The sequence below is a fragment of the Hippopotamus amphibius genome, chromosome 15, assembly GCF_030028045.1.
Source record: "Hippopotamus amphibius kiboko isolate mHipAmp2 chromosome 15, mHipAmp2.hap2, whole genome shotgun sequence".
Lineage (NCBI taxonomy): Eukaryota > Metazoa > Chordata > Mammalia > Artiodactyla > Hippopotamidae > Hippopotamus > Hippopotamus amphibius.
Window position 1 is genome coordinate 27044618 of NC_080200.1, and position 27508 is coordinate 27072125.

At 36.6% G+C, this 27508-nt stretch overlaps 1 protein-coding gene across 7 annotated transcripts in view; it reads left to right on the forward strand.

The window, feature by feature from the left end:
• Positions 1–24375, forward strand: part of LOC130836653 (zinc finger protein 354B) — a 41504-nt gene extending 17129 nt beyond the window's left edge. For 4 of the 7 annotated variants that reach the window (XM_057709031.1, XM_057709030.1, XM_057709032.1 and 1 more), the window contains one exon: positions 13316–24374. In XM_057709031.1, coding sequence (XP_057565014.1) covers positions 13316–14898 — 1583 coding nt within the window. In that variant the 3' untranslated portion in view covers positions 14899–24374. Of the gene's footprint in view, positions 1–13315 lie in introns of all 7 variants that reach the window. The other 3 variants (XM_057709035.1, XM_057709033.1, XM_057709034.1) reach the window with 1 other exon arrangement.
• Positions 24376–27508: the final 3133 nt, after the last annotated feature.

Consider the following 27508-nt stretch of genomic DNA (forward strand, 5'->3'; position numbering starts at 1 on the left):
TTTTTAGATGAAATGATGTTTGGGATTTGCTTTAGCCAGTCTGATGGAGGAGGAGTGAAGCTTATATATGAAGTGTTGATGGTTGTTGAAGCATTGTACAATTCTCTCTACTTTTGTATATATTGAAATTTTTCTATGTTAAAAGTTCTAAAAATTGGAGTTACCAAAAACAAATTGTCTAGACCAGCATTCCTTTTTTTATTAAGACAAAGAATGTTCACAGATGTGCAGCACCACCTGCATGTGTAATTATACTGTTACGTATAATTCCCAGCATACCAGTCTTAGTTCTCTCCATCCTCTGGTTCTCAAGAAAGCCCTGTGAGAGTGCCAGTTAAGGTCACATTTTTATTGAGGTATGACTTTTAATCTGACTGATTATTGGATAAATCAGGGGGAATACTTTAGGAAATAAGGCCAAAAAGCTTTTGGGGTGAAAAAATATTGATTCTGCCTTCAACCCCTGACCCTTATCCCTTCACATAGTATTGAGGAAAGTTTTTTTAAATCTCCTGCTTTTGCTGCGAGAACGGCTACTCTGTGTACTGAGGCTGAACAAAAATACGGAGACAGAGATTTTGGAGGGAGAGAGGGATGGCTTTATTTTTCTGCCTGACAGAAAGGAAGACACAGCAGACTCGGGCCTCAACAACTGTGCCCCCTTCCTCTTCGGGAGTTGGGGAAGATTTTATATGTGGTGCTCGCAGTCTAGGGTAAATAAGGATCAAGATGGTGAAGGTCTTGCCTTCTTTTTCCTTCACATTGTTTCACAAAAGTCATGGCTGTCGTCAGGCTGTCCAGTGATTGGGGTCCGACAGTCTGTTAATTGGGTCCATTTGCCTCTGGTTTATCAGCTGGAGACTTTTTTTCTGAAATGCAGAAAAACTACAAGGGTGATTTGTTACAAGGGGCCTGTAGAATGCAAGTGCTGGGATGTAATTAGGTTAGAGAATGAGAGGCAGGATGTAACTCACACAGAGTTAAGGGTGAGAGGTGCCCAACGTAATTTACGTAGTATTAGGGAGTGAGGTTAGCTTTGTGAAGTACAAATATGGTTACTACAGATGAGTGATAGTTAAAGTAAAACAGGAGTGATTAACTCTTTCAGACCAGGTTATGTTTCTCCTCTAGCCTGTTGGCTGTTCTCTTTGTTTTCCTTGCTCTCAAGAGAAAAAAGAACTCTCACTTCTATTTGCATTGCAACACTGCAACCCAGGAAAACTTCTCCAAAAGACAGAAAACCTTGTTACTATTGAATAAGTATTAAACCAGATTGCCACATGCATCATAGGTAACCTGCTGATGAGATTACAAAAACAGAAAGAAACCCCACCCTCTTTTAATGTAGCTGAGCAATTATATACATGTTCTCAAGGTTAATTATAATTTGTCCTCATTTAAGGGGACTGACCACACCACTAGCTATACATTTTTTCATATTTATCCTACATTCACCTGGCAGTTTGGACTCTTTGTGCTAGTGAAAAGGAAACTAGTATCGTATGATGACAGTTTGGAGCTAGGCACCAGGCTAAACTTCCACAGTGACAAGGGGATAGGATCACTCTCTCGATGCTTACATTTCCAAGAGATGGCTCCCAGGCTCTCTAGGAGAACATTCCTGGTTTGTAATGCTCACCGAGGCTTTACATGTTTACATACGTATCAAAGGCATAAAGGAAGGATTTGCAAATACAAATTTTCTCAAAGATAAAGGGTGGGGCGGCGGGCACATATCTTTCCCTTTTGACAAAAGGGAAGATTCAATTTTCAAATTTTCACTAACAAACTGCTAATCCCCAACAATCCTAGAAAACTGTAATCACAGCCTGTACCTCTTTCCTCCCTGTATCCTCCACTATCCAGGGATAGTTTGGATAGCATTTAAAGCTCACATTTGCTTCTGTTTCTATGTTTTGTTTTTATTGTAGAAATGATCACATTGTGTTGTAATTGCAGGTTGAAGCATTTGTTTCTAATGTTAAACTAGGCTTCTGGAGGAAATGAATTATTTCTTTTCATTACTGGATCCCTAGTGTCTTATAGAGCACCAGGGCCTAGGATAGAGCCTGGCACATTGTAGCAACACAGTAGATATTTGTTGAATAAATAAAATAAAGAGTAATCAGGGTTTTTAAGTAACACAATGTGATAGACTGAATAATGGCTCCTAAAGCTATCTGGGAACCTGTGATGTTACCTTAATATCACCTTAAGGTACCTTAATATGATTGAATTAAGGTTTTTGAAATGGTGAAATTATCCTGGATTATCCAGGGAGGCCCAAATATAATCAAAGTTGACTTTTTATGAGAGAGGCAGAAGGAAATTTGACACAGAAAGCAGAGGTAGTGTAATGACAAGCAAAGAGAAATATGAAGATGCTATGCTATTGGCCTTCAAGGTGGAGGAAGAGGCCATGAGCCAAAGAATGCAGCTCTGAGAAGTTGGAAAAAGAAAGGGAGTGGATTCTTCACTTGAGCCCTACTAATGCCTCAGTTTCAACCCAATGAAACTGATCTCAGACTTTTGGCCTCTAGACAGTAAGGGAATAAAAAAAATGGGTTGTTTTAAGCCACCAAGTTTGATACTCTGTTACAGTAGCCATAGGAAACTAATACACAAGATGAGTTCTCTAAGAATAAAATCAGTGGAAAATAATACTGGATGGGTAGGAAACTGGGATCAAAGGAACATAGAGTCAGTAGCAGTTATTGTAGAGTTATGAAACACTCAGCCTAGGCATATTTTATCAACGGCTGTTTGAGACATTTCAGTGATGGAATTTAATTACAAGCATTTGGTGACTAACCAGTCTTGGTATGCAGGGTAGAGAAAGTTTTGAGATGAGATTAAGAATTTATGGTAGAGCAGCTAAGGTTATGATGTCATTCTGAACTAGGGAGAATAGTAAAAATGTTTGAAAAAGCATGTGTCAGGTTCAGATTTGGACAGACTGAATTTGAAGTGTAAGAAAAATACTAAAATGGAAATGCTAGTAGGCAGTTAGAAATACCACTTAAAGTATTTTGAGAGAAGTTGGGACAGTCATTTATGTAGCAGGTGTTGTAGTGGATAAAATCACCTAGGGAAAGAAGAAGATTGAAGGTAGAATCTTCAGAGTCTTAAGAGCCAAGGAGGGAGAATCTAGACCTAATGACAGAAACTAGTCAGGGTGGTGACTGTACACAGATGACGACTGTTTGTCATTTGTTAGACCTTCTGCCCTTGGCAAAGGAGAGAGAAGCAAGAGCATTTTGGTCTCTATAAACTTCTGACTTGTTCATGAGGTAGCTCAGGTCCAGGCTCAGTTGGAGTAAGATAGACCAGTGTTTGATCTGCACTTCAGAAGATAGATTTGTAGGCCTTGCTAAAGCCAAATAAAAGAAAGAAAACCCTGAGCTGGTCATAAGGAGGGCCATGGTTCAAGGCTCTTTGCTTCAGGGGGCAGCATGAATTTAGGACTAAGGTGTTGGCACTTTGTGGTGTAGTTGGGATGAGTAGAACTGATAATGGCCCCTTGTAGCTAGGCTTACAAGATTGTCATCCTAGCCTGCAGATCATGACCTTTTTCATCCAGGCTGATTGATAGGGTCTTTTATCTGAATGGAATGTCTTGATATGCTTTTTTAATGCTTTGTAATAGTCTACACCTTTATAACTTGGCACATAAAGTGAGTGTCCTTGACACTATGCCTTTAAGATTTTTGAAGCTGTTTTTTTTTCCTTCGAACTTTTTATTAATGGTAACTATACAAGTCTTTATGTGTGGTTAGTCGTCTGTCAATCTTGATAACATACATAAAACTGAATAATAATTTTCTCATAAATATCAATCTAGTTATAGTTCCTTTCTTTTAAATTAAGAATTACATTTTTTTTTCTTTCTATTATCATTATGAACTCATGACTTTTAATGATGTAGTTAATTATTTTGGGTACAAATTGTTGACTTAGCCATCAGGAACTCTTTTAATGCAGGTTCCTATGTCCCTTGACACAGCCCTACACACACACACGTACATGTATATGTTTGTATATATATTATATATTTTTAAACCTCAGGGGCAGAGGATTGAGTTAACCATACTCTGTTTTATAGCACATTTTCTCCACTGATGTCTGCAAGCCCCATTTTTTCATTCATGTGTTTCTATCTACTTCATTCTCTTCTCTATTCCCTATCTCACCCCATACCACAATAGACAAACATGCTATTGCCTTTAATGTGTATCAACTTTATTAATTTTGTTAGCATCCTTGCTTTCTACTAATATCAGTATGTCCCACACTCACCGTGTACCACCTTCCAGAGCCCATACAAAGAAATCTCACACATGCTTTGTACCTCCCATAGGCCATAAAGGAAATAGCCATGTTTCTAAGGAGTCCTCACTCGTTTTAGTGTTAGATATCAAAATCTTGAAGATTATAACATACATGTACCAGTAGGGTGATATTGTTTAGAGCTACTTTAGAAAACAGAGCCAGAGATTTATTTACAGGACATTTTATTTTCCATTTTAGTTCCAACATTACTTCAAAACATACTTCTTTCAATGTAACTTTTTGTAAAGTAAAACTGTGCTTTCTTTTGTAGTTCAGTGAACCATATAAATACCATTCTAACCAAAATCATTGAATTATGGCCTTAATAAAGTTTTAATTGAATTCAGTTTTTTACTATTATCATATTAGCCCTCTTTTACCTCCTTCTGTCCTTGGCTGTCCTTATTACTGATCCTTGACTTCTTTTCAGTATTGCATGCAGTTCATTATTGCCTCTTGCTTGAGGCACAAACTGGCTTTTCCTAGCACACAATTTTTGGCTTCATCTTATATTTTGATACTTCCATAGACTGACTCAATAATGCCTACCTGTTTCCCTGCTTGGATTGGTCCTGAAACCTCCCCACAACCCAGCTGTTCTGTAATGCAACTTCTAATATGAGAGTTTAAAAGATGTGTGTATATTAACTTAGAGTATTTGACATTGTTCAAAAAAGATGAAAAAACTATATTTAAGGAAGATTAGTAAAACAAAAATTGTGTTTGTAATTGGGTGCCGTATTGAGGATTTATAGTGAGTAGGAGATGATTTCTGGTCATAACCCACAGGGTAGAAGAGGAAACTATATGATATTAATGGATTTACTATTAAACCAATTTTGCTTGCATTCCTGAAATAATGCAGTGTTGGAATCTGTTTGCTAAAAATAATTTTCTTAGAATGTTTGTATTAATATTTGTAACTGATACTGTTATATAGTTTTCTTTCTTTATATTATCATTATCTGGTTTGTTTCAATATTATGTTTCCTTCATAAAAGGAACTAGGAACTTTTCCTTTCATTTCAATGCACTGGAATAATTTATAGAGCCTTGGGATTATCTGGTCCTTCAAGATTTGGTAGAATTCTCCAGTGCTTTTTTATAGGATTGCTTTCTAATTGTAATGGGGTCAGTTTTGGTAACCTGCATTTCTCTAGGGAATTATCTGTTTCATATAGGTTTTCATATTTATTTGAGTAATAGATACTAATAGTGGTATTAATAGATATCACTATTAATTCCTGCTTTTGTCCTTACTTTTTTCTTCTATGGCTTCCTTTCCATTTACTTAGTTTTTCTAGTATTGTGAACTGGGAATTTAAATTAAGCTCTATTTTATGTTTCCTGTGCTCCTGTTCTGATCTTCTTGGTTTTTTGTTTGTTTGTTTGTTTTTTCATATTTTTCAATTTAAAGTGGGATTAATCTTTCTGGTAGTCACTTCAGCTCTTCTTCAGGCTCTTTGCTAGAATCCTTCATTTGTCTCTAGCATTTTTCTTCAGTCTACCATTGCTCATCACAGAACCTTTTACCTAGGAAAGAGAGGGGCAGGATCATACAGGGCTGTGATGCTGGAAATTGTTGCTTTCCCTCTGTCTCTTGCACTCTCTTTTTAAAGTTCAAAGTTAGTTGAGGTGTGCCTTTTTCCTTAAAATATTTATTTATTTATTTATCTGGTTGCGCCGGGTCTTAGTTGCGGAAGGCAGGCTCCTTAGTTGTGGCATGTGAATTAGTTGCAGCATGCATGTGCAATCTAGTTCCCTGACAGGGATTGAATGCAGGCCCCCTTTGTTGGGAGCGCAGAGTCTTATCCACTGCACCACCAAGGAAGTCCCTCTCTCTCTCTTTCTTAAGCAACTGTGTTGAGGTATAATTCACATACTATAAAATTCATGCTTTTAACGTGTACAGTTTAGTGGTTTTAAGTATGTTCACAAGGATCTTCAACCATCACCACTAATTTTAGAACATTTTCATCACCCCAGAAAGAGATCCTGTACCAATTAGCAATCGCTCCACATTCCTCCATCCTCCTAACCCCTGGAAACTAGTAATCTATTTTCTGTCTCTATGAATTTGACTATTCTGGACGTTTCATGTAAGTGGAATCCTACAATATACAGCTCTTTCCATATGGCTTCTTTTACTTAGCATATTTTCAAGATTCATTCATGTTGTAAACTACCTCATTCCTTTCTATGGATGACTAATATTCCACTGTATGGATATATCACCTTTTATTTATCCATTCATCTGTTGATGGACATTTGAGTTTCCACTTTTGACTATTATGAATAATGCTGCTGTGAGCATTTGTGTAAAAGTTTTTTTTTTATGTTGACATATGTTTCATTTCTCTTGGGTGTATTTCATCTTAAGATGAAATTGCTGAGTCATATGTTTAGGCTATGTTAAACTTTTTGAGGAACTACCAAACTGTTTCCCAGAACAGTTGGATAGTACTATTTTATATTCCCACCAGCTATGTATGTTAGGTTCCAATTTATCCAAATTCTTGACAAAACATTTTGGTGTCCCCTAATTAATTTTTTATTGTGGTAAAATAAAATAATGTAAAATTTACCATTTTAACCATTTATAAGTATACACTTTGGTGGCATTAAGTACATTCACAGTGTAACCATTACCACTATCCAGCTGCAGAAGTTTTTCGTAATCCCTTACTGAAACTCTGTATCCATTAAATAATAATTCTCCATTTGCTTCTCTCCCCAACCTCTGGTAATCACTATTCTGCTTTCTGCCTCTGCATTTGACTGTTCTAGAATCCTTAGAATTGGAATCATAACACTTGTCATTTTGTGTCTAGCTTATTTCACACTGCATGATGTCTTCAAGGTTCATCCATGTTGTAACATCTATCAGAATTTCATTTCTCTGTAAAACTGAATAATATTCCATTATATGCATATACTACTTTTTGTTTATCCATTCATCTGTCAGTGGACATTTGGCTTGTTTCCACCTTTTGACTATTGTGAATAATGCTATTATGAGCATGGGTATACAAATATCTATTTGAGTCTTTGCTTTCAGTTCTTTGGGGTATATCCGTAGGAATGGAATTACTGAATCACATAGTAATTCTCTGCTTAACTTTTTGAAGAACTGCCCTACTGTTGTCCACTGTGGCTATATTATTTTGCATTCCCAACAGCAATGCACAAGGGTTCCAGTTTCTCCACATCCTTGCCACCATTTGTTATTTTCTGTATACACACACACACATATATAAAATATACACACACACATATGTTAGCCATATTAACAGATGCGAAGTGGAATATTGTGGTTTGGATATTTATTTCCTGACATGTTGAGCATCTTTTCATGTGCTTATTGGCCATTGATGTATCTTCTGTAGAGAAATGTGAAGTCCTTTGCTCATTTTTGAATTGGATTGTTTGTTTTCTTATTGTTGAGTTATAGGAATTCTTTATATATTCTGGATATTAACCCTTTATCAGATATATAATTAGAAAATATTTTTTCCTATTCTGTAGGTTGCCTTTTTATTCTGCTGATAGTATTCAAAACTTTTCTTTTTTTTTTTTTGGCCACGCTGCCTGGCTTGTGGGATCTTAGACCTCTGACCAGGGATCAAACCCAGGCTCCAGCAGTGAGAGTGCCAAGTCTAACCACTGGACTGCGAGGAAATTCCCCCCAAAGCTTTTAATTTTAATGAAGTCTAATTATTTGTCTATTTTTTCCTTTTGTTTCCTGTGCTTTTGGTATCCTATCCCAGAAATCATTGCTAAATCCTAAGTCATGAAGCTTTTGCACCTATGTTTTCTTCTAAGAATTTTATAGTTTTAGATCTTACATTTAAGGCATGTATTCATTTTGAGTTAATTTAGGTGAAGGGTCCAGCTTTTTTTTTTTTTTTTTTTTTTTTTAAGATTGATTGATTGATGGCAGCATTGGGTTGTTGTTTCTGTGCACAGGCTTTCTCTAGTTGTGGCGAGCGAGGGCTACTCTTCATTGCAGTATGTGGGTTTCACATTGCGGTGGCTTCTCTTGTTTCAGAGCGTGGGCTATAGGCACGCGGGCTTCAGTAGTTGTGGCACCTGGGCTCAGTAGCTGTGGCTCGCGGGCTGTAGAGTGCAGGCTTAGTAGTTGTGGCGCATGGGCTTAGTTGCTCCATGGCATGTGGGATCTTCCCGCCCCAGGAATCGAACCCATGTCCCCTGCATTGGCAGGGGGATTTTTAACCACTGCGCCACCAGGGAAGCCCCCAGCATCATTTTTTTTGCATGTGGATATCCAGTTTTCCCAGCACTGTTTGTTGAAAAGACTGTCTTTTTCCCATTGATTGGTCTTGGCACCTTGTCAAAAATCATTTACCCATGTATGTCAAGGTTTATTTCTAGACTTCCTATTCTATTCTATTGGTCTATATGTCCATCTTTATGCTAGTACCACAGTGCTTCAATTACTCTAACTTTGTGTAAGTTTTGAAATCGGAAAGTATGAGTACTCCAGCTTTCTTCATCTTTTTCAATATTATTTTGACTTTTCAGGGTCCCTTGAGATTCCATATAAATTTTAGGATGGGTTTTTCTATTTCTGAAAAAAAAACAAAAAACAAAAAAGACGGCATTGGAATTTTGATAGGGCTTGCATTTAATCTCTAGATCACTTTAGGTAGTATAGCCATCTTATCAATATTAAATCTTATAGTCTACAAATACCTGATGTTTTTCCATTTATCTGTGTCATCTTTACTTTCTGCAGTGTTTGTAGTTTTCAGTGTACAAGTCTTTTACCTCTTTTGAGTTAATTCCTAAGTATTTTATTCTTTTTGATGCTATCATAAATGAAATCCTTTTCTCTATTTCTGTTTTGGCTTGTTCATTGTTAGAGTATAAAAACACAACTGATTTTGTGTTGATTTTTTATCCTGCTACTTTGCTGAATTTGTGTATTCTAACAGTTTTTTTTTTTGTGGAAACTTTAGATTTTCTACATATAAGATCATCTGTTGCAAACTATTGTATGTAGAATGGATAAACAACAAAGTCCTACTATATATAGCACAGGGAGCTATATATTCAGTATCCTGTGATAAACCATAAAAAATGGAAAAGAATATGAAAAACTGTATATATATGTATAACTGAGTCACTTACCTGTACAGCAGAAATTAACACAACATTGTAAATCAATTATACTTCAATTAAATAAAAAAGATTATGCCATCTGTAACTGAGATTGTTTTACTTCTTCCTTTATAGTTTAGATACCTTGTATTTACTTTTCTTGCCCGATTTCTCTGGCTAGAAATTCCAATACTGTGTTGGGTTTAAGTGGTAAAAGTGGGCATCCTTATCTTGTTCCTGATTTCAGAGGAAAAGATTACAGTCTTTTATCCTTGAGTATGATGTTAACTATGGGTTCTTTAAGGGTGGTGTTTATTGTGTTGGGGTAATTTCCCTCTAGTCCCAATTTATTGAGTGTTTTTTGGTTTTGGTTTTTATCATGAAAAGGTTTTAGATTTTGCATTTTGTCATATGCTTTTTTCTGCATCGCTTGAGATGATCATGTGATTTTCTGTCATCATTCTGTTAATGTGATGTGTTGCTTGAGTTGGTTTTCATATGTTGAACCATTCTTGCATTCCAGGGAAAAATCTCATTTGCTCATGGTATATAATCATTTTAATATGCTGCATTCTCAAAAACTGGCACAACAGTGTAAAGCAATTATATTCCAATAAAGAGCTTTAAAAAAATATGCTGAATTCTCTTTGCTAGTACTTTATTGAGGATTTTTAAATCAATATTCATAGAGAATATTGGTCTTTAGTTTTCTTTTCTTATAGGGATTTTGTCTGGCTTTATTATCAGGACGATGCTGGCCTCATAGAATAAGTTAGGAAGTATTGCCTCCTCTTTAGTTTATTGGAAGAGTTTCAGAAGTACTGGTGTGAGTTCTTTAATATTTGATAGACAGTAAAACCATCTAGTACAGACCTTTTTTACTGTTGGGCAGCTTTGATTACTGATTCAATTGCTTTACTAGTTATATGTCTGTTCAGATTTTCTACTTCTTCATAATTCGGTTTGGGTAAGTTTTGTGTTTCTGGGAATTTGTCCATATCATCTAGGCTATCCAGTTTTTGTCGTACAGTTATCCATAGTTTTTCCTTATAATCCTTTTTATTTCTTTTGAATCTGTGGTAGTGTTGCCAACTTGCATTTCTGATTTTAGTAATGTGTCTTCTCCCTTTTTTTTTAGTTAGTCTCACTGAAGGTTTGTCAATTTTATAGATCTTTTCAAATAACTGATTTTGAATTTGTTGATTTTTCTCCAATTTTTTTTTTTTAGATATATTTATTATTTTATTTATTTTTGGCTGCATTGGGTCTTCGTTGCTGTGTGCGGGCTTTCTCTAGTTGTGAGCAGGGGCTACTCTTCGTTGTGGTGGACAGGCTCCTCATTTTGGTGGCTTCTCTTGTTGTGGAGCAACAGCTCTCGGTGCACGGGCTTCAGTAGTTTTGGTGCATGGGCTCAGTACTTGTGGCTCATGGGCTCTAGAGCACAGGCTGAGTCGCTGTGGCACACGGGCTTAGTTGCTCCATGGCATGTGGGATCTTCCCAGACCAGGACTCGAACCCATGTCCCCTGCATTGGCAGGTGGATTCTTAACCACTGTGCTGCCAGGGAAGCCCTCTCCATTGTTTTTCTATTTTCTATTTTATGTATCTAGGCTCTTGTCTTTATTATTTCTTCCTTCCTCTAGCTTTGGGTTTAGTTTGTTCTTTTTCTAGTTCCTTAAGTTATTAAGTTATGTTGTTAATTACATATTTAAATTTTCCTCCTAGCACTGTTTTCACTGCACCCCATAAGTTTTGATAAAGTTGTGTGTTCATTTTCATTCATCTATAAGTATTTTCTAATTTCTCCTTGATTAGACATAATATAAAGAGGAAAAAGATTAACCTACTCACTCCTGTTGCAAGAAATTACAGAAAGCAGAAGAAAATTTAGTTTTTAGTTTTATTATGGAAAGGTTTAAACATATATAAAAGTAGAGATAATAGTGTAATCAATTCCTGTGTATCCACATCACCCAGTTTCAACAGTTATTAACTTACTGTCATTTTTATTTCATCCATACCACTGGTTCTCTACCAGGGGTGATTTTGTCATTTCAATGTTTCAATATCTTGAAACATTTATTTATTTATTTGTTTATTACTTACTGGCTGCATTGGGTCTTCATTGCTGTGCGCGGACTTTCTGTAGTTGAGAAGAGTGAGAGCTACTCTTCATTGCAGTGTGCAGACTTCTCAGTGTGGTGGCTTCTCTTGTTGTGGAGCATGGGCTCTAGGCACACAGGCTTCAGTATTTGTGGCTCACAGGCTCGAGTGCAGGCTCAGTAGTTGTGGCACACGAGCTTAATTGCTTTGCAGCATGTGGGATCTTCCCGGACTAAGGCTTGAGCCCATGTCCCCTGCATTGGCAGGTGGATTCTTAACCACTGTTCCACCAGGGAAGCCCCTCTTGAAACATTTTTGATTGTCACAACTTGAGGGAGGGTAGGAGTGGTAGAAAGAGTAGGTGCTAATGCACAGGGCAGCCCCAAACAACAAAGAATTATCCAGCACAAAATGTCAGTTGAGGTTGAGAAATCATGCAGGATTTAAAATATTTTTATATATATGTTAATATCTCTATATTTTATAAAATTTAAATATTTTTTTTTTTTTTTTTTTTTTTTTTTTTTTTTTTTTTTTAGGCGCACGGGCTTAGTTGCTCCATGGCATGTGGAATCTTCCCAGGGCAGGGCTCGAACCCGTGTCCCCTGCATTGGCAGGCAGATTCTTTACCACTGCGCCACCTAGGAAGTCCTTTAAATATTTTTTTATTCAAGAATAGGAATTTTCCATTTGTTCAGGTGTACTTTAATGTCATTCTAGACTTAGTTTAAAATTTTTCCTCATATCGGTTTTTCATATTTCCTGTGAATTCATTTCCCTAAATCTTTGTATAAATGAAGATTATTGATTTTAATGTATTAATTTTATATCCTGCTATGTCACTGATCAAGTTTTATTGATTCTCTGAAGTTTAATTTTAGATATAGTATTATATCATCAGCAAATAGAGGTAGTTTTATTTACTCTTTACTCATCCTTATGCCTCTAATTGATTTTGTTTGTGTACTTGTATTGATTTGTACATCTAGTATAGTGTTGAATGGAAGTGAAAGTAATGGGCATCCTTGCCTTGTTCTTGATCATAGTGGAAATGTCTCTAGAGTTTCTTCATTAAATAATATACTGGCGTTAGGACTAAAGTATACGTATGTATCTTGTTGAGGAAGTATCCCTCAATTCCTGTTTTCTTGAATGTTTTTATTATCAATGGTGCTTAATTTTTTTAAAGGCTTTCTCATTGTCTCTAGATATACTCATAATTTTTTCTCTTAGGTACATATTATAACATACTATAGTTTAATGGTATAATAAGGGAAATAGATTGTTTGAGCTCAGAGTCAGGAAATGGTGCACAGAGAGGCTGACACTGGAACTGAATCTGAAGGCTACAGAGAAGTTTGACATGTAGGAAAAGTAGAGAAGACATTCAAGATTAGAAATAATTACAGAAATGGGAATGATGTCATGGAGATAATTTATGAGCTTGTCATAGGCTTTGGATATTAGACTGCATTTCCCAATTCATACTCCTCTTCTGATCCCTTCTCTCCATTCTCCTGGTCACACCACCTTATTTAAATGAGCATAATTTATTTCATTTATCCTAGTACATCAGCTTTCATCCATTATTGTTTTATACAGTACCACTGTTACTTTCCTGTTTTTTCCTCTTTCTAGTTTCTTTTAGCCAGAAAGCAAGGCCTTATTTAGATATCATTAATATTTATTTCTTCTACACATTTAATCTCAGATAATCATGTGAGTCATTGGCAATTTCTTTCCTTTTTTTGTTTTTTTTCAGGATGTAAGAGCAGTCCTAAAACCACAAAGTCAACTCAAACTCAAGACTCATCATTTTGGGGGCTAATAAGAAAGAGACTCAAAAAGAATGAACCCTGGAACTTCATGTCAGAAAAATCCTGCATATATGAAGACAAAATAAAGAAACAGAAGGATAAAAATGAAAGTTTACAAATAATTTCAGTCACCCATAAAAAAATCCTCACTGTAGAAAAAAGCCATGAAAATGACTTCAGCCATAATATCAGCCTGAAATCAGTGTTTGTTAAGCAACAGAGGATTCCTAGAGAAAAAACACCCTCAAAATATGAAGTACAAAGAAATGGCTTCAGGCAGGATTCAAATTTACTTAACCAACCAAAAATGAAGACAGCAGAAAAACGCTATAAATGTAACACATGTGAAAAAGCCTTCATTCACAATTCATCCCTTCGTAAACATCTGAAAAACCATACTGGAGAGAAACTATTTAAATGTAAAGAATGTTTGAAAGCGTTCAGCCAAAGTTCAGCTCTTATTCAACATCAAAGAACTCATACTGGAGAGAAACCCTATATATGTAAAGAATGTGGGAAAGCCTTCAGTCATAGTGCATCCCTTTGTAAACACCTAAGAACACATACTGTGGAAAAATGCTATAGATGTAAAGAATGCGGTAAATCCTTCAGCAGAAGGTCTGCCCTTTTTATACATCAAAAAACTCACGCTCAAGAAAATCCCCACAAATATAACCCAGGGAGGAAGGCATCCAGTTGTAGCACATCCCTTTCTGGATGTCAGAGAATTCATCTCAGAAAGAAGTCCTATTTATGTAATGAATGTGGCAACACCTTTAAGTCTAGTTCATCCCTTCGTTACCACCAGAGAATTCACACTGGAGAGAAACCTTTTAAATGTAGTGAATGTGGGAGAGCCTTCAGTCAGAGTGCATCTCTTATTCAACATGAAAGAATTCACACTGGAGAGAAGCCTTATAGATGTAATGAATGTGGAAAAGGTTTCACTTCTATTTCACGACTTAATAGACACCGAATAATTCATACTGGAGAGAAATTGTATAATTGTAATGAATGTGGTAAAGCCTTAAGTTCCCACTCAACACTCATTATTCATGAGCGAATTCATACTGGAGAGAAACCATGTAAATGTAAAGTATGTGGGAAAGCCTTCAGACAAAGTTCAGCTCTGATTCAACATCAGAGAATGCACACTGGAGAAAGACCCTATAAATGTAGTGAGTGTGGGAAAACATTCAGATGTAACTCATCCCTTAGTAATCATCAGAGAATTCACACAGGAGAGAAACCATATCGGTGTCTGGAGTGTGGGATATCCTTTGGCCAAAGTGCAGCTCTTATTCAACATCAAAGGATTCATACAGGAGAAAAACCCTTTTCGTGTAATACATGTGGGAAAACTTTTAGGCAGAGCTCATCACTTATTGCACATCAAAGAATTCATACTGGAGAGAAACCCTATGAATGTAATGCATGTGGGAAACTCTTCAGCCAGAGGTCGTCCCTTACTAACCATCATAAAATTCACATTGAAGAGGACCCCTTCAAAGTAGATTTGCATGTGTGAAGTCCTTAAACCAAAGTTCATTAGAATATAGTTGGCCCTGCATATCTGTGGGCTCTACATCCACTGATTGAAATAACTGCAAATTTTAAATATTCAGGAAAAAATTCCAGAAATTTCCAAAAGGCAAAATTTGAATTTCCCAAATGCCAGCAACTATTTTCATAGCATTTACATTGTATTAGGTATTACAAGTAATTTACAGGTGATTTAAAGTGTATGAGAGGATGTGCATAGCTTATATGCAAATTCTACACCATTTTATATAAGGGACTTGATCATCCTCAGATTTCGGTATCTGGAGAGTACTGGAATCAGTCCCCCATGGATACTGAGGGACAACTATATGCATACTTGAGAATGACTTAGTAAATGTGCTGAATTTAATAAAACTTCTATTTTAATTTAGTCCTCATTAGTTATTAAATTCTAAGGATAAACCTTGACTGTGTAATAAATACATGGAACACTCATACCTGTCAGTCACTTTAAAATATCCTGAGACAAATAAATGACAGTTGCAGATATTGATTTTGGCCATTTGTAAGATAAGAGATTAGATTTTTATGTCCCTTTATACAGCATTGTACACTATATGCAACATGTAAACAGAAAAATCTGGGTGCAGGGGTGCTGGATTTCTCATTAGAAAGATACCAATTGTATAAGTTAATAGCATATTTATTACAACTAACATTTTAATAGCAAACAAAATCTTAAAATGTATGCATTTTTTAGAGCAAAGGACCAAATGACAGATGAAAATAAACTGCAAACTACCTCAGTCTCTGGAACTTGCCTTTTTCTAAGCTGTTGTCAAACGTTGTGTGTGGTTTTCATCAAAAAAGAGCCAAAAAAACCCACAAAACCTCTGTTCTCCTCTTCCTTTATTTTTCTAGTTACTTCCAAGCTATACCTAATAATTTTCCAAGTTTTTTACACAATTTCTAATTTTGTTTTCAGAATTATTTTTCTTTGTTGTATTGAAATCATATTTATTATATAACTGTACTCACTGTGTTCTGTACAGCATGCTAATTTAAGTAGAAAAATATAGTTTGATTAGGCAATCATTTTAAAGCTAAAGCTATTACTTATTTATTTTTTTAGTTTGCTGCAGAAGAAATCCTAAAAACCTATCACCTGTGGCAAAGTCTTAAAAAGGAATCTGTTTTAGAAATGCATGTTTTCCCCACTTGAGTTTTTCTAGTTTTTAAAAATCTCAAACTCCAAAGTGAAATAAACAAAGGGAAAGAATTCTAACTCTTTAAAAAACCAGTTTACTCAGTAAATGTTTGTTTAACCCCACGCATGAGCCAGGTATTATCCCATGCAAACAGCCCTTCAAGAATTTGTGAGTTGAGGGGCAAAAGGATGGGGTTGAAGGGAATAACAAATGAGTATGCAAATTACCATGTGTTAGAGTAGTTTTTACAGAGAAGTAGATGTTACAATGATACTATGTTACAGAACACAAATGCTGTAGATATTTGTGCAGGATGCAGAAAGAAGGAATGGACCTAATCAAGGGAGCCTGAAAGGACCAGGGACAGTGATGCCTGAGTCCATATTTGGAAGAATAATAGGAATTCTCCAGAGAGTGAGATGCATGCTTTGAGGAGAGGGAGCCACATAAGCAAAGGTAGAGGTGGGTGACAGCATGACACGTTTGTGGAATATCTGTTAAGTGGGGAGAATGAACCTTGAAAAAACGTTGAACCTTGGGAAAAAAGGCAGAGCCAAAGGTCTTACCATCCTAAAGAACTTGAATTTGATTCTGAAATTTATAGAACCAATGGCAGATTTTGTATAAGGGAAATTGTTCTGACAATAAGATGTAGAGACTGAATTTAGGAGGTTGAAGACAGCTGAACAAACAAGCCTAGAAGACCAGAGCCAGAAGACTAGAATTCAGAGTAATTAAAATACGCAGTTGGTAGTGAAATCCATGGTATGTGAATTTGGCCAGCAGAGTGTACAGATTAGAATGAGAATCAGGGATCATGGATAAACCCTACAAAAACCTCAATAAATAGATAAGGAGTTGGAGGAAAAGGAATTTAACAAAGATGAAAAGGAATGGCCCTAGAGGTAGGAGAAAAGCCAAGCCAGAAGAGTGATGTTACTGAGCCCAAAGGAGAACTGAATGCAGTGTCAGGTGGCACAGATCAAATAATGGAGAGTAAATTGGGATTGGTAGCTAGAACATTGGAGACCTTGGCAAGAGCAATTTATGTTAATTAGGGTGAACAACAGCCACATTATTCTAGGTTAGATGGAAGATGAGAACTAGTGAGCTGTTTTACACTATGCTTCAAAAAGTTTAAAAGAAGGGAAGAAAAGAGGGTTGTATTCAGAAGGCAGAAAATGACTTAGCATTTCTGTGTTCATAATTGAGGCAATGATGTATACACATGTTGAGGGTGAACTAATGAGATCATTGGGTGAAACATATTTTCTGAAATACTGTGAAAGAATTAGCGCACGGGTGGAAGAATTTACCTTAGGCTGGAGGGAAAAGCCTACAGAAAGGAATGCAGATAAATTTCTGTTTGATTTGGAGGTGAAGAAATGTGTATCTGCTGACCTTATTTTCTGTAAAGCTGGAGAAAGATTTCACTTTTTAAGATGTTGACTGTAGTAGCAATATTTGGATCTTTGGTTGTTTTAAAATGTTAATGAGTTTCATTCTGCTTTGGAGATATTTTAGGAAGTCGTGTCTCTGAGTTCACTCTACTCTTGTTTCAGTAAGAAAGCTCCGCTTTTATTAGTTCTATATGTTTGATATATATTACTTTTTTTTAAGAAAAGAATTTGCTGGTAAATTAAAGTTTAAAAAGTACTTAGAAAGGATAACAAAGAATGCTTTAAAAGAGTGATAAGCCTGAACAGAGACTGGAAAGAATTGTTGGAGTTCAACAAGTGTGTGAAGGTAGGTGGAAACATTCACATAGGGGAAAAGTTTGTGCAATGGCAAGGAAGCATAAGAGGGCGTGATATCCTCACTGTACTATTGCAAGTAGTATTTTTTAAACTTCCTTTTCCAAGTATTTGTTACTAGTACACAGAAATACAATTGATTTTTATATATTGACCTTATATCCAGTAACCTTGCTAAATTGGACTTTTTCTAATAGTGTGTTTATAGATTCTTTGGAATTTTCTGCAAACACAATGATCATTTGTAAATAATGGCCATTTTATTTTTCTCTTCTAGTTGTAATACATTTAAAATTTTCTTATAGTACTGTATAGCACAGACCAGTACAATACTGAATATGAATGATAGCATTCATTTATCACCATTTAATAATGTTACCTTTAATTTGTGGATATCTGTTATCAGAATAGAAACATACCCCTGTATTCCCAGTGTGCTGTGAGTGTTTATCATAAATGGGAGTAGTATTTTGTTGTATTTATTTTCTGCATTAAGTGAAATAATCATATTGTTTTCCTCTTCACACTTTTAATAGATAATTATATTGACTGAATTTTTATGCTAACTAATGTTGCATTCCTGAAATAAATTCTACTTGGTCATGATATATCATCATTTATGTTTATGTGTTTATAAGATCAGGTTTCTTCCTTAATAAGTAGAAGTCTGATGAAGTGACCAAGTCTGTGTTCTAAGAACTCAGAGCAGAATTTGTTATCATCCAAATCTGAAGGATGCATGGAATCATAATACCTAGAGAGAGGAAGGGGATGGCAAGGACAAGCTTACCTCTGGACCAAAAGGCCCAGAAGGAAAGTGTATACAGCAACTGTAGAGACCAGTAGGAAAACTAATCTTGCTGATGTAGAGGATTCCTGATAGGACAAAATAATAATAATAATATTGGAAATGAGAGCTAGAGTTACATTATCTGAAATCTTAAATGCTATCTGAGAGTATAAGAGTTTGGATAGGATCTTTAGATATTAAATCAATGTGTATTTCTGAGCAGCAAATGGTGAATTTGAAACCTGTTTTAGGAAGAATGTCTGATGGGGCAGAAGGTTCAAAGATGATTTGACAGTTTCTGGCTTGAGAAACTGGCTGAAGGATGGATTCTTGGGAAGAGGAGTTTGGGAGAGTCTGTGAAAAATGTGTAGTGAGAAGTTAAAAAAAAATAAAACCCAACAACAATAGAGGCAATCTCTACTTTTGGTGCCTGACAATTGTCCTGGTATTTTGCCAAATACCACAGATGCTAAAACTCTTAAAGCTAACAATGTTGTATTTTTTTTAATTAAGGTGCAGTAATGCTTTTGAAAGGAGAACATATAATTTCAGTTACTATTGTAGGTCAGTATGTTTCAGGTTATAAAAACAGTTGTTTAAGCTATACAACTTCCAAGAGCTATTTTTGAAGTTTGTTTGTTGTTTTGTTTTTGTTTGTTTTGTTTTGTTTTGAGAGATAACTTTCTATAAGAGCATTGGACAATGAGTCAAGAGACCTGTATGTTTTCCTGCCCCCATTCTGTTTCAAGTTACATAGTCTCTGTCCTTTTCAACCCTAGAAATTCCATTATGTTTTTTCATATACTGCTTTATGGTTCCTAATGATGTAGATTAACTCAAAATTTTAAATGTTCATCTTATGTATTTTGGGGGTAGAAATAGCATTAGTTAGTAACAATATTAGCATATATTGTTGGATAAAAAAATCAAGTTATATATTATGAACTAAAATTTTCAATCTAAAAATCAAATTGTTCTGGGACAATGGAGTAGGCAGATATATACTTTTTGCTATTTTCCCACTAAGTACATCTAAAACCGATGTACCTTATGTATAAAACAATCATAAGAAGATTTTGAAAAATGGAGAGAAGAGGATAGGCCACCTAGGAACCTCAGGACGAGAGAAATGATATGGTAATTCTTTTTGCGTAATATATCCCAAATGTAGAGCTGAATAAGCAGGAACCCAGAAACAGAAGAGACATAGACACAAAAAAATTCACAAAACCCCAACAAAGCCTACTTTCATTAGCCAAAGGACCAGAAAACTCTTAGATAATAGCCACTCTACTCCAGCCAAACAACGTGGAAAAAAACTGGCCCCATCACTTCACACACCAGTAAAGACTGAGTGGAAAGCCTAGACTTCCACTGTTACAGAACTGTAAAGAAGGGCCATAAAACTCTGTTGGTGGTGTCAGAGAAGGCGAAGAGCTAGGACATCCATCCGTATTGGGTGGTAATAAACAACCTCTCTTCTCAGCAAAAATAGCAAACACTACATGGGAAACTTGGACAGCCCCCCCTTCCACTCAGTAGTAAGAAAGCATCACATCCTCTCCCTGCTGGGGTGGTGTCAGAGAAGGCCTAGTGCAGGGTCAGAACTTTTACCACTGCCCAACAGTGATGAGGCCACATTCCCACCCCACAACGCCATTGGAGGCCAAATGGGGGCAAACAAGGCACTCTTATTTGTCTCAGCCAGAGTGATATCAGTGAAAGCTTAGTGAGGAACTAGAAATCCCACCTCCATCAGGCAGTAAAAAGGAGACCCTTAACTCCTTGGGTGTCTAGGGAGGCCAAATGGGAAAGCTGAACTTCTACCCCACATGGCCATTATGAGGTGGCACTTCCTCTACCCTTGCCATAGCAGCATCAAAGCAAGTCAGCTGCAGCAAAAGATTCAAATAAGATCCAGAGTTTCATAACACAATACCCAAATTTTCCAGAATTCAACAAAAGACTTTCATCATACCAAGAACCAGGAAGATCACTTGAATGAAGAAGTTAGTAAACATCAACAATTAGGTGACAGAGATGTTAGAATAATCTAACAAAGATTTTTATAGCAGCCATCATAAAAATACTTTGATGAGCAATTTCAAAAATGTTTGAAACAAAAAATAGAGTCTTATCAAAGAAATTTAAGTCTCAGCAAGGAAGTAGAAAAGATAAAGAAGAAACAAATGGAAATTTTAGAACTGAAAACATGCAGTAACCTAAACTTTAAAAATTCACTGTATGGACTCAAGAGCAGAGCTGGTGGACAGAGAATATCTATGAACTTAAAGATAGAACAACAGAACTTAATCTTTACAACAGAGAGAAGAAAGAAAGAGAAAGAGAGAAAGAAGGAAAGAAAGAAAAGAAAGAAAAAGAAAGAGAGAGAGAGAGAAAGAAAGGAAAGAAAGAAAAGAAAGAAAGAAAAAGAAAGAAAGAAAGAAAGAAAGAAAGAAAGAAAGAAAGAAAGAAAGAAAGAAAGAAAGAAAGAAAGAAAGAAAGAGGAAGGAAGGAAAAGAAAGGAAAGGAAAGAGAAAAAAGAACAAAAAAGAACGGAGCCTCAGGTACTTGTGGGACTGTAACAAAACAGCTAACATTCATGTCATTACAGTTCAGATGGGAGAAGATAAAGAGTATAGGCCTGCAAAATCTGAAGTAGTAATAGCTGAAAATTCCCAAGTTTAGTAAGAGACATAAAGCTACAGACTTAAAAAGCTGAATAAACCCTTCAAAAGCATTAAACCAGAGAAGTCCACACCAAAATACTTCATAGTTAAACTTCTGAAAACTGAAATCAAAGAAAAAATCTTGAAAGAGGTTATAGAGAAAATGACTCCTTAATTATGAAGGAAAGAAAACAACAACAACAAATGAAAGCAAATATCTCATCAGAAACCACAGATGGGGTATTCCTAGGTGGCCCAGTGGTTAAGAGTCTGCCTGCCAGGAAGATCCCATATGCTGTGGAACAGCTAAGCCCAGGCGCCACAACTATTGAGCCTGTGCTCTAGAGCCCATCAGCCACAACTATTGGGCCCGTGCACTTAGGGCCCATGCTCTGCAACAAGCGAAGCCACTGCAGTGAGGAGCCCATGCACCACAATGAAGAGTAGCTCCCAATTGCCGCAACTAGAGAAAGCCCATGTGCAGCAACAAAGACCCAATGCAGCCAATAAATAGATAAATAAATAAGTAAATAAATAAATAAATTTATGAAAGAAAGGAAGAAAAGAAAGGAAAGAGAAAGGAAGAAAGGAAACCACAAAGGGTTGAAATAAAAGAACTGTGAACCCAGGGTAATCACATCAGCAAGATGATGGACTAGGAAGCTCCAGACCTTCATTTTCCTACAGAGACTTGACTAAACAAGATATAGATCAAATTGCTTTTGTGAGAATTACAGAATGCAGTTAAGAGGCTGCAGCAGGCCAGGTGAGTGCAAAGCCAGTAAGAAATGCATTGGGTTGGATAGTAATATTGGTGCCATTTTACTCACTTTAGCTACTGCTCTTCCCCCCAGCACAGCAAGCCATATTAAGTCAAAAATTCCCAACTCTTGGTTTCTCCCTCAGGAGGGAAAGAGAAAAAAAAAATGGACTATACATCCTATGGTCTGGCTTTTCAGGGTCTTGCCTGGGGAGCTGATTTCTGTCTCACCTGGCTCAGAGCACTGACTGGAATGGCAGTTTGGACATGAGATTGGGACTGCTGAGGACAAAGGGGACACTATGGCTTGTTACAGCACCAGAGAGGCTGTAATACCAGACAGAGACTAGGTGAAGCAAGACATTACAGTCTTCCGAGAAGAAGCAGCAAACCCCTTTAACTTGGAAATTACACCCACTAGTTCAGAGAAGATGAGTCCCCAGAAAAGATCTGAGACCTCCTCAGAATCTCTAGCTAAACTGATTGATGACCATGTTCCCCTGTCCAGTTCATAAAGACTTGAAGATATGCAGTCAGTTCTTTAAAGACTGGGAGAGGGGACTATTTTTTCAAATAACCAAATCTGATAAAAAGTTACAGGCTACAAAGGAACAAGGAAACATGTCCCAGTCAAAGGAAAAAACTAAATCTCCAGAAATCAACCCTAAAGAAACAGAGATCCATGAATTGCCTGAAAAGTAATTCAAAATAACCTTAAAGATGCTCAATGAGCTAAAAGAGAACACAGACAGTCAAGTAAACAATACTAGGAAAACGAGGACTTCCCTGGATGTCCAGTGATTGAGACTCTGCACTTCCAATGCAGGGGATGTGGGTTTGATCCTTGGTTGGCAGACTGGGATCCCACATGCTGTGAAAATGAGAAAAAAAAGAAAAAAGAATATTGGGAAAATGATACATTAACAAAATGAACAGAGAGAGAAATGATATACGTATTTTAAAAAGAGCCCAATTCTGGAGATAAATAATACAATAACTGAATTGAGGGTTTTGTTTGTTTGTTTTTGTGTCAGGTCTTAGTTGCAGCACTTGAGATTTTTGTTGCAGCACGTGGGCTTTTTGTTGCGGTGTGAGGTCTTCTCTCTAGTTGTGGCACACAGGCTCTAGAATGCTTAGGCTTAATTGCTCCACAGCATGTGACATCTTAGTTCCCCAACCAGGGGTCGAACCTATGTCCCCTTCATTGGAAGGTGGATTCTTAACCACTGGACCACCAAGGAAGTCCCTGAATTGAGATTTTTTAGTAGAGGAAGTCAACAGCATACTTGATCAAGTAGAGAAAGAACCAGCAAATGACAACAGGTCAATTAAAATCAACAAGTTTAAGGAACAAAAATTAAAAAGAATAACGGGAAGTGAAAAGAACCTAAGGAGCTTGTGTCATCATCAAGAGTGCCAATGTGTTATATGAGTCCCATAAGAGGAGAGAGGGAAAGAGTCAGAGAGTCTATGTGATGAAATAATGGTCAAAAACTCTAAATTTGAGTAAAGAAATGGACATACAAATTCAGAAGGCTCATCAAATTCCAACTAGGATTAACCCAAATAGACCTACGTTGAGACACATTATAATCAAACATTCAAAAGCCTCAGACAAAGAATCTTGAATGAAGCAAGAGAAACATGACTTCTTGGTATAAGGGAGGACTGAGAGATTATCAGCAAATTTCTCAGCAAAACCTTGGCAAGCCAGAAGGGAGTGATGTGATATATTCAAAGTGCTAAAAGAAAAAAGCTGTCAACCCAAATGTTATATTCAGCAAAATTATACTTCAAAAATGAAGGAGAAAGTAAGACTTTTGCAGATAAATAAAAGCTGTATATTATAATGTTTTGATAACCTAAAACAAAACAAACAACTTTCTGGCTGAGGGGGTGACTACCCCTCCTATGACTTGCCAGTTCTTAGAGATGGCAAGCAAGTGATGCAGCTGGGAGAGTGCTTTTGGTTTCCAGAGTCATATCTCCTCTCTCTGGCCTGTGTACCACAGGAGGCAATATTTCTCTGACTTAATCATCCCAGGGCCAGATACAAGCAACTAGGGACAACCCCTTAAAGCCCAATGCCTGCTGAAATTATTCAGACCAGCCAATCCTACCTTGTCTGGTTTTAGTATAGCCATTCCAGCAATTTTCATTCCTCTTTGCATGAAATGTATGTTTTCATCCTTTTACTTTTAATCTATTTGTATCTTTGTCTCCTATGGATAGTATATAATTGAATCTTGTTTTTTTTATCTAGACTGATGATCTCTGCCTTTTTATTGTGTTTTGTGTAATCTACTCATATTTAAAGTATTTTATTTACAACTGCATTTTACTTTTGGATTTCTATATGTCTCAGGTACTTTTTGTTCCTCTATTCCTCTTACACTGCTTTCTTTTACATTAAAGTGAATATTTTCCAAAATAGCATTTTAATTTCTGTAATTTTTTTCATTATAATTTTTAAAGCTGTTTCCTTCATGCTTCCTCTAGGGCTTACCTTACACATCTTAACTTATCAAAATCAGCTTCAGATTCATTTTAACTTAATTCCAATGATATATAGAAACATTACTTCTATATAATTCTATTCCCTTTTTCCCCTTTTTGTGGCATTAGTGTTATGCATATTGCATCTATAAATATAAAAAACCCAACAGTACATTGTTATAATGATTATCTTATGTAATGTTATGACTTTTAAAAAGCTGAGAAAAGGAGAACAAGTAAGTGTTTGTAGCTTTTGTTATATTAACCTCATTATTTATCATTTCTAGTTCTCATCATTTGTTCCTGTGGATTAATTACCGTCTGGAATTATTTTCTTAGCCCAATACAGCTTTGCTTCCACCCACTTTCTCTGTACTGTAATTGACAAATGTAATACCTTTCTAAATGTTAGGCTTGACAATACATTACATGATTACTGTTTTATACAACTACTTTTTTAAAAAAAATTTATTTATTTATTGGCTGTGTTAGGTCTTCATTGCTGCACAAGGGCTTTCTCTAGTTGAGGCAAATGGGGGCTACTCTTCATTGTGGTGCGTGGGCTCCTCATTGCCATGGCTTCTCTTGTTGAGGAGCATGGGCTCTAGGCATGCAGGCTTCAGTAGTTGTGGCACACAGGCTCAATAGTTGTGGCTCACAGGCTCTAGAGCACAGTCTCAGTAGTTGTGGTGCATGGGCTTAGTTGCTCCGTGGCATGTACCTGGAGCAGGGATCAAACCCATGTTCCCTGCATTGGCAGGCAGATTCTTAACCACTGCGCCACCTAGGAAGTCCCAATACAACTACTTTTTAAATCAGTTGAGACAAATAAGAAATATGTATGTATTCTTTTATAATTACATAATTACTTTTTCCAGTGCTCTGTTTTTTTCATGTGGATTTGAACTACTATCTAAAGAATTTTCTTTAATGTTTCTTGCTAGGTTGGTCTGGTAGAAATAAATTTTTGTTTTTGTTTATCTGGGGATGCCTTTATTTTGTCCTCATTTTTTAAAAGACCTTTGCTGAATATATGATTCTTGGTTGACATGTTCTTTTTTCTTTCCTTTAGCTCTTTGAATATCCCACTGCTTCCTAGCCTCCGTTGTTTCTGATAAGAAGTTAGTGGTTATTCTTACTAGGTTTCCCTTATAAGTGACAAGTGGTTACTCTCTTGCTGTTTTCAAGATTATGTTTTTGTTTCAGCTTTCAGTATTTTTAATGTGATTATCTAATTGTGTCTTTTTTTGCATGTACTTTACTTGGAGTTTGTTGAGTTTCCTAAATGTGTGTGTGTTTTTTAAATAAATTTCAGATATTTTCAGTTATTATTTCCTCAAAATAATTTTTTTGCTCCCTTCTCTCCTATCCTTCTAATACTTCCATTATGCATTTGTAGGTGTACTTAACCATGTCCCACATTTATGAGTCTCCTTTCATTTTTCTTCATTCTTTCTCTTTCTTTTTCAGATTATATAATTTTTATTATTAATGTACATTCAAGTTTGCTAATTCTTTCTTCTACTAGTTCAAATCCATTGAAACACTCTAGTAAAGTTTCATTTCAGTTGTACTTTTCAGCTGTTTTGAAGTCTTTTTCTGTTTTGTCTGATATCTATTCACAAGCAGCTTCTGGTGCCTGCTTGTTTTCCAGTGTATGGACTATCCTTCCTATTTTTTTTTTCTTTTGTATGTTTCATATATTTTGTTGGAGTATTTCCAACCCCTGTAGATCATTACTTTTATTTGCATGTTTATATTGTTAATGACTGGCTGGATTGTTTTAGAGAACTCTAACACGCGCGCACACACATACACACGCACACACACACAGTGTTAACCTTCTGATATTATACAATTCAATAGATGCAACCCTTGTGTCTCAAACAGAATTGGGATCCAGGTTTAAATGACTTTAAGTCCTGTCTTTAAGACCAGAATCTGGTTCAGAATCAGATGGTGTCCACCACTGCCGCTGGGGCTGAGGTCTGTCAACAGAAGACCAGGAAATGGATGTTGAGATAACCAGACAGGACCCAAAGTTCACGGAATCTGAAAGAGTACTCGAATGTCTCAATATAGTTGACTTTTGAGTGAGGGAGATCCAGAGTTCTGACCCTCAGGAACGTGGATGGGCCAAGCCTGGAGCTGGTGCAGGGAGGTGGGAGGTGGCCATGTGCACAGGGAAAAACCAACTGGAGCAAATACCTTCAGGGCTGGGTCAGGCAGCCCAGACCTACTCCCTGGCTCTCTGTTTCTGAACCTGACTTCCTCAGGGGCCATGAACACTCTGCACAATATCCACAGATGATCCTCTCAGCATCATTGCTTTGGGCGGCAGTTGTTGAGGAGCAACTAGAGAGAAAGGCAGGGCAAGCTCAGAGTGCAAAGTCCTTTCCAGTCTTGTGAAGACAGGACCATGGGCTGGTCTCATAATTCTCTAGTCTGCTCAGGGCACAGTGTGATGGGTGGGGCCAGCCCATGTTCGTCACTTAAGGACCATGAAGTAGAATACAGAAGAGACATGCCTGAGGGGACATGTTCCTGTCAGTCTGGTCCAGGTTCTGCTGTAGGGCTTCTCCATAATGACAGGCCAGTGTTCACTTGTTGGCCTCATGAATATTCAAGTCTTACAAACTAAACTAGGGACATTGTTTCCAGTTCTTCTTTATGGCCATAGACTTGAGACTCTGGGCAGTTGTCTTTACTATACACGATTCTTCTTCCTTGATGAAACTTCCAAAGGATTCCCCATTCTTGTAGCAAACTCTGAATTTCATGGTCTCTCCACGAACTGGCCAGGAAGGGACGAGGGATGTGGTTGCACCTTGGCATGACTCACTCTGTATATTTGAGTGATTTTCAGAGACCCTCCCTTTACACTAACAAGCTTCACACATGCCTTTCTGTCTGACAGTGGAAGAGGATAAAACATTAACAGGAAGGTTAGGAACAGGC